General features: G+C 49.7%; 1 protein-coding gene across 4 annotated transcripts in view; it reads left to right on the top strand.

The window, feature by feature from the left end:
• Window positions 1-2,639, top strand: part of LOC119361749 — a 33,258-nt gene extending 30,619 nt beyond the window's left edge. For all 4 annotated transcript variants that reach the window (XM_037626892.1, XM_037626891.1, XM_037626893.1 and 1 more), the window contains one exon: window positions 1,001-2,639. In XM_037626892.1, coding sequence (XP_037482789.1) covers window positions 1,001-2,523 — 1,523 coding nt within the window. In that variant the 3' untranslated portion in view covers window positions 2,524-2,639. The remainder of the gene's footprint in view (window positions 1-1,000) is intronic.
• Window positions 2,640-8,628: the final 5,989 nt, after the last annotated feature.

The raw sequence follows: 8,628 nt of genomic DNA on the forward strand, positions 1-8,628 counted from the left end.
GGTAGTATCTATCATATGGGAGAGTATGTACGCATAGTATGTAGTATGTAAGAATGTTTAGGTAGTATATATACTATTTTTGAGGTAGTATGTTGTATATTTTGAGCATACTCCTTTGTACGTACAAATATGTACGTATTTCACAAATATTATAAAAAATGGGCTCACATGCAATTTTTCACATAACTCGCTTTAGAGTATCTTAGATATAGTATGTGAACATACTAAAAATAATAAAATAGAGTATATACTATCACATGGTAGTATATGAGAAATGAGTGTAACTACACCCGGTAGTAGGATGCATTTTCCCTACAGAGAAGCCGATTATTAGGCAGTCAATCTAAATTACTACAGAGAAGCCGATTATTATAAGTTAAGTTTCGAAAGCATTGAGTCGTTTATGTGTGGAAAAAAATCAACGCTAGTACATCTTTCCTTCGTGAAATATATTTTTATAGGGAAAGTAGTGGCTCAACTTAACCCCACTCTTAAGCAAAACACTTCAAAAAAATTCTGAAATTTTGTGGGAATGATCATCAACAAATGTTATGGGTGCTTGCAATGTTTGGTGGTCAAATAACATTTGAGGAGCTCCATACAAAAAAGACAATATTACAAAATCTGCTCAAACAGTGCACTTACATTTTGACTACTTTTCAGTGATTTTGTTTTCTTTGTATAGAGCTCCTCGAATGTTATTTGACCACCAAACTTTACAAGCGCCCATAATATTTGTTGATCATTCCCATAAAGTTTCAGTTTGTTTTTTGAAATGGTTTGCTCAGTTTTCTTGCCTAGGTGCATCGTGGGTACACCGAGCTGGGTGTAGGAAACCCACTCTCTTTTTCATATTAAATTTATTTGGTATTGTATATATTATTGTTTTTATGTAAATTAGCATACTCACGCGCGTTATACAAAGTGGTGGGTGTACTGCATGTTGGGTTATCACTATCAGAATTTGATTTCATAACTGGCCAATTGATTGATTATGCAGGTGACGAGGCACTTGCGGACCCAGCCTTGAAAAATACTTGCTTTTTCGCTATGGTACTTGCTAGCTTCGCGGTATGCATCACTTACCAAGCAGCACTGGATCCACCGGGCGGACTTTGGCAAGACAACCTGGATGGGCATAAGATCGGCCAGCCGGTGCTACAGACGACAAATCCTGCACGTTACTGGCTGTTCTTCTACAGCAACTCAGCAGTTTTCGTGACATCTCTGTTAGTGGTCATGATGGTACAGAGCAAGTTCCTGCTCACGCTCCGCACTTTGGTGGCATCCATGGTACTGGACCTGATCGGCCTCGTCATCGCCTACGCCGCCGGGAGTGCCAGAGATGCAAGCACGTCCATCTATTTCGTCGCCATGATTGGACTCGTCTTGGTCTACGCCGTTGTCCATATCGTATTCTTTATCGGAGGAGTGAACGAGAATGTCGTTGCTGAAGCTGAACAAGAGAAGCTGGAGGACAAGCGTCAGGTGCTGCTGCTAATCGTCATCTTGGTGGCGGCGCTCACCTATCAAGCTGGGCTGACCCCGCCGGGCGGCTTCTGGCCAGCGAATGACGAGAAGCTTGGTCATCGCGCGGGATACCCGGTCCTTGTCGATACCTATCCGCACCGCTACACGGCCTTTTTGTACTGCAACGCGGCGAGCTTCATGGTGTCGGTGGCTCTCATCCTCCTCCTCGTGAACCACAAGCTGTACTGGCCGGCGCTTCGATGCAAGGCGCTACACGTGTGTATGGCGGTTGGCATGCTCGCGCTCATGGGTGCCTATGCTTCCGGGAGCTCCCGCGACCTCAAGAACTCCATCTACATGCTGATGTTGGTGGTCGCGGTGTCGGTCTCCCTACCCCTACGGATAGCCATCTTCTGGTACATCCGGCCCCACAGGTACAGTATCCGCCTCCAGGACGGACCTAGAACAAGACGGCAAAGAGTGCGTGGCCTAGGTGGCATCGACAAGGAGAAAGACGAGGAGATTGAGTACCTAATGTTGCTAGGGATCCTGGCTGCGAGCGTGACGTACCAGAGCGGCCTGAGACCTCCGGGTGGCATGTGGCAGGAGGACAGCGGCGCCTACTTCGCGGGCAACCCGATCCTACACGACGTCGACAAGCGCCGGTACGACATCTTCTTGTACAGCAACTCTGCTTCGTTCATGGCGTCCGTCCTCGCCATCGTCATGCTGCTCCCGTTGACGCTTACCAACCTAGAGTGGCTACGGCGCTGCTTACCATTCCACGCGGCAGACCTCAAGTGGCCAATTTGGCCGGTCTACACGGCCATTCTGCTGAACATGCTCGGCCTGCTCGTGGCCTACACGGCAGGAAGTACCAGGGATTGGGAGTCAACCAGGAATGTCATATGCATCATTGTCCCCATACTACTCTACATTGCGGCTTACGCCGCGGTACCGATCTGGATGGACACCCGTAGGAAACATCCTAGATCTCCCCAGTCGTTAAGCATGGAATCAGGCCGACAAATGCTGCCCCTGTTTAGTAGCTAGCCAATGATGAATCTCCCTCTACAATATAGCGGCTATTGTGTATTTTTTGTCGAAAAAAGACTGTAAATCACCAAGTGGATCCAACTTTTACGTTGTTGTGTTCGTGTATCTGTCAACACTGTTCGTGCTGGATATGACGAGGCATTGTATCATGTCATCGCCACACTTTAGAGATATTTTCTTCTCACTTCTACTTCGATCGATGCACCCCTTAAACACATCAATGGCCCACGATAGGCCGATACCCCTTCATAATAAATATTATAAAGGACATTTTAAAACAACACCTTAGCAGACCGGTATGCGCCGTCCATGTCATATGTCGTCTGTGCTTGTACGTACCAATCCCGTAAGTACCCGTCGGTGGTGTGTTAACGCGTCACATGATCGACATGTTAGCCATAATTTTGATGCAAGTTTGTTAGTTGACTGCCTAGTTAGTAGGGGAGGATTGAGTCACACGCATGCATGGATAAGTTGTTAGTGGCCGAGTCATGGATGCATGCATGTAGTGCCTTAGCTGGTGCGTGCGTGACTTGCGGTGTGGCTGGGCTGTGCGTGCGTGTGTGGCAGTTGGGGTGTGTGTGCGCGCACCGTGTATAAATCCCCCGCCCGTGTACTGCTTGTATGGTAAGAGCCAGCGATGTAGCCACTGAAAAGATAAAGAAGATTAGGGTGTGCGTCCGCCCACGGCGGCGTTCGTGCGCCGGCCCGAAATTTCTTGTGTCTTGTGTCTTTTTCTACCTCTAGCCGAGAGTGAGAGAGGGCTGCGATTCCAACACGATAAGGGATGCATGCGATTACCCACACGGCAACACGCCGTCTACCAGACTACCACACGAGTTGTTGGTGGGCCAAGGATTCAGAGGCGCCCACCCATGTCCCCTCGTTCCCATATTTGCAGCCTCTTTACACCCCTCTTCATAGCCGGGTTCGCCTTCATAGCCTTAGCCGCCGCCACTGCATTCATGCCCAAACCGTAGCAGTCCAACTCCCACCTCCACAGCGATGTGGCGCTACGAGTGTGGGGCCGGAAGCAACCGGCAATGCCCTGCAACCCAGCCTCCAAGAGGCGGAAGACCTCGCCCATTTCTGCATCATTGCGCCAATGGCCTTGTTTGGATACTCTAACACATAGTTAGAGTTAGAATTATTTTCTAACCCGCTCTAACCTAAATAAGCACCTCTCCACCAGGATAATTGGATTAGATGGAACTAACCCACTCTAACCCTCCTGTTTGGATGCTTTTGGGTTATTTGAACCCCCAACTAATCCAAACTAGCTCTAACCCCACGATCCAAACAAAGTCAATGGATATGCGCACCGCAACATGATGCCTGCCATCATCGCTTACCTGGCACGCCTGACGTCGCAGGTGAGGGACGATCCGATCTATGACCCCTACAACCCTTTTTGGAAGCTGATCCTAGCCCATGATCATGCGGACTGGATCTAGCAGTTTAACGCCCTGTACCCACCGACACACCAATGACTACGGGCGCTCCTCCCCGAGATACAACAAACTCCACCTTGGCGAATATTCTCCACCACCTTGAATTTGTTCATGCGTCAAACTTCCATGTACTCCGGACTTGTGTTGTCTTTTTCGTAGCTTACTGAGAGCTACTCGACGAGTCTGCCCCAGACCTGCCGCCGCCGTGAGACCCCGCTACTACCCCCGCAACTCCATTCTCCGTGACTCCACCTGCAATAGTGCTCCCTTGCAACTTGTAAAGATGCGAAGCCGTCCTCGCTCCAATCATCACGGTCACCTCATCTTTCATGATTCTCATAGTCTTCTTATCCCGATCGCAACGGAATACCATACCATCATCATGAAGAATACTAAGCGAAATTAGATTCCTCCTTAGCCCTGGCACATGCCTGACTCCCCGAAGCATCCGCTCAACTCCGTCAAACATCTTGATTTACCTACTCCAGCAATACGATAACCTGTGTCATCACCCACATAGGCTAAACCAAACTCACTAGACTTGTATGAAGAGAACCACTCCCTGTTGGGTGTCGCATGAAAAGAGCAAGCTGAATCCAACATCCACGCTTCACCTTTGGTTGACCGCCTGTCTGATACTACGAGAACATCACTACTGCTGCCCGAGTCATCACCATGAGTTGCCTTATTAGCACTTGCCCACCATTGAGTTCTGGACAGTCCTTTCTCATATGCCCCCACTGCTTACACTTGTGACACTGTATATTCTTTTTCTTTTTCTTGTTCTTACCAGCCTCATATCCCTTCCGCCACTCATCACCCTTGACTAGCAAACCTTCACCATGAGAGACTTCCACCGCGTTCTTCTTTCTCATATCATAAGATACCAATGCCGCAGTAATATCCTCATTCTTGACGGTCTCTTTGCCATGCGTCAAAGTAGTGACCAAATGGTCATAGGATGATGGCAATGAACAAAGAAGCAGAATTGCCCTATCCTTGTCGTCAACCATCGCACCCAAGCGTGCTAGATCCGTCACAACTTGATTAAAGGCGTTCATATACTCCACGAGATCCGATCCCTCATGCATCCTCATCCCATACAACTTTTGCTTCAGATACACCTTGGACGTCGCAGTCTTGCACATAAACTGACTTTCCAGCTTCTCCCAGATCTTCTTCGGCGAATTCTCATCCATCACATGATAAATAACCTGGTCCGATAGACACTACCGTATAGTCCCGGCTGCTTTCAACTGTAACTCCTAGTCATCAGCCTCCATCTTAGCTGGCTTGGCTTCCTGCAACAACGCGTTCAAGCATCTCTATTGTGCCAACAAATTTTTTACCCTTGTCTACCATAACACAAAGCTTCCAGTTCCGTTGAACTTCTCCACCTCAAACCTGGTACCCGATGGCGCCATGGTTCTTTGTACGGCTGCCCTGCGAAAAATTATCCGAACTTTTCATGCGATGCCCCAAGTACACGAACAGGATCTCCGCGTACTAATAGCAAAACCAACCAAAAAATTCCTTCCGGTCTTCCCGTGTTCTGCTCCTGGCTCAATCTCCAATGCTGATGCAACTTGCTTTGCCTAGCCTGTGCTAATTCCGATGGATTGCCGCTATCAATGGATTTTCTCTTTTCGATTGGATCTGCTTTTGCCTTTGTCCCGTCCAGTGACCCGGCACGTGAGACTAATTATACTAGCGCACCTGCAGGTTTCCGTATCCAACGTGACGCGAGGTCTTCCAGGACTCAGTCCCGTTTTTGTTTCCAAAACAAATCTCATATAACTTGGCCTGCATGCAACGAGCTGGACCGTGTCGTCACGCCTTGCTCCGGCCGCACGCCTTTAGAGTCCCTGGGCCGCACGCCCAGCTGGCCCTCACGTGCCGTCCACGCCTTGGACTTTCATCGCTGCACGGCTCCACGTGCTTCCGATCCGAGCCGCTCCTGCTGCCACCGCTTGATGCTTTCCGATCTCGTCGAGTTCCCGTCGAATAAGTTGACCGCGGTACACAACTCCGCAACGAGCTCAGCGACAATCTGCCTCGTCGATCACGCAAAACAACCTCTTCCTATCCTTGCTCATGATACCACTTGTTAGAATAAATTTGAAGTACACAGTCGATCCACCGAGGAACAATCAATCACAGACAATGACGATACCGAGATTTGTTAACGAGGTTCGGCGAACTCGCCTACTCCCCGGGGCAATGACTACGGGCGCTCCTCCCGAGATACCGCAACACCGGCCACCCGGGCGCCGGCACAAGCCGCTGGCACCCCTTTGCGAGCCTGCCGCTATCTAGTCGTCATGGGTTACAACGTGGGGTGCCTCCTCATATATAAAAGGCCAAAGGTACAACGTGTTCGACTCCGATACTACACGTATCCTATCCACACTACAACATCAAGTCCAAACGTAACCCAACTAGTACAAAATATTCGACACAAACACAACAGAATGAGTGAGCGATCCAGATCCTGGTGCTCCTCAGCTTGTCGCTGCAGGTTGTCCGCCTCCTCTTGGCAGGGATCCGCCGGCATGAGGCTCCTCCTCTGGCTGGCGTACCACCTTGCCGACTCCACCGCCATATACGCTCTGGGCCTTCTCTCCCTCACCAGCACTGCAACCCGTGACAACGAGTTGTCGCCTTCTGGGCACCATTCCTCATGCTGCACCTTGGCGGGCCGGACAAATACCGCCTATGCCCTTGAGGGCAACCAGCTCTAGAAGCGTCACCTGCTCACAAACAACATGCAGGTCCTCGGCGCGACCTACGTCCTCTACCACAATGTTGCTGCAAGCGGGGGCTTGAGCTTGATCCTGGTGGCCACAATGTTGATGTTCGCCATCGGGGTAGTCAAGTACGCGGAGAGGACATGGGCACTGAAGCGCGGCAACATGGACGACATCCGAAGCTCCCTCAACAACTCCGGCGTAAAGGACGACCGCAACATCGACCCTAAAGGTGTCCACGGCAAGTTCGACGAGCAGGTTCTTCTGGAGGTCGCCCACTCCCTGTTCCAATTCTGCAAGCTCGGGCTCGTCGATTCTTCAGTTCATATGAATCGTCCTCGGTTCCGAGACTACAATTTTGGCTGGAACGATATGTGGAAGCTGATGGACATGGAGCTGTCCTTGCTGTACGACATATTGTACACGAAGGCGGCTGTCAACCACACCTGGATAGGCAGCATAGGCTACTTGGTCCTCTTCGCGTCACCACCCGCTACCGCCGCAGCCTTTGTGCTATTTCAATTTCACTTGATGATGACGAGTAGTGTAACTGTCCACAGAAGAGTTGATGTTGCCATCACCTATGCCCTGCTGGCTGGCGCCTTTTTCATGGAGGCAACGGCTCTGCTGGCTGCCATGGGGTCGACCTAGACGCTTGCTTTCTTGAGCAATCTGCCCATGCAGTGTAGCTCGATCCAGCACGCGCTCGTGTGCTCTAGGAGATGGCATCGGCTTCTTTGTCTCCTCCTGTCCCTAGGCCGACTTGACATAAGGAGGAGGAGATGGTCTGGCACCATTGGGCAGTACAACCTGTTCCACCTGTGTACCCGCGACAGTGGTGGTCATCTAGTCGGCAGATTAGCAGGGATGTTCGGGATGGAGGAGAGGTGGAACAATTTCCACTACTCGGGGAGCCATCTGCTCCCTGAGGATCTCAAGGAGTTTAGGTTCCGCCGATACCATGAGCAGATGTCAAACTAGGGCAACATTAACGTGCTGGGCCTGCTCAGACAAAAGTGGGGAGATCTTGCAATGAAGAAGCACAAATCGTTAGAAAAGATCTGGGGCAGCGGCGGCAGGGTCGAGCTCCAGGAGAACATCCTTATCTCGCACATCGCCACCAACGTCTACCTTGCCAACAGAGTCATGGATAGAGATAGGGATTACACCGCTGTGAGAAATATTGAGGTGTTGTCCAATTACATGATGTTCCTCCTTATCAAACGACCTTACTTGCTACCAGGCCTTGTGCTCCACAGGATGTTCAGCACATCCTGTGTCAACCTGGAGGAGATATGGAATGAGAAATCCAGAGTTTCTTTTGGCCCCGGGAGCTTCTTGAAGAAATAGTTCCAGCTCTGTGATGATCCAGTTATCTCCTCCATGGACAGGGTCTCACAAAGGAACCAGCTTGCCGAGATCCTTCAACAATTAATAAGGAAGAAGCGCAAGGAGGACGCTCGGAATTTAGAAGATACAAACGTGGATGATTTTCCTTCTCCCCTAGCTTTCATTGTGTCGCATACGGAGCCAACATTGCATATAAGTTGCTGAGTAAGGTCAAGTAGGTGGAAGACTGGATGTCGTCCAACTCGCTGGAGGTGATTCTTGATGTGTGGTTGGATTTTCTCTTCTACGTCGCTAACAGATGCAACAGGGAGTCTTATGCCAGGAAGCTCAACAGTGGTGTGGAGTTGACAGCTACCCTCAGCCCATACTCTAGTCCTCTTGGAGTCGGCGATATGGTGTATGCTTGAAGTTTAATTATCTTAAGTCTGTCTATGTCACATCTAGATGTGAGATATTATCTCACATCTAACTTTCTCACCCTTGATTTTTTTTTTGAAAAGTCTCTCATGGATTTGTTTTCTTCCTAGGATGAGGGCGTTAGATGTGAGATAATA

The sequence above is a fragment of the Triticum dicoccoides genome, chromosome 2B (assembly GCF_002162155.2).
Source record: "Triticum dicoccoides isolate Atlit2015 ecotype Zavitan chromosome 2B, WEW_v2.0, whole genome shotgun sequence".
NCBI lineage: Eukaryota > Viridiplantae > Streptophyta > Magnoliopsida > Poales > Poaceae > Triticum > Triticum dicoccoides.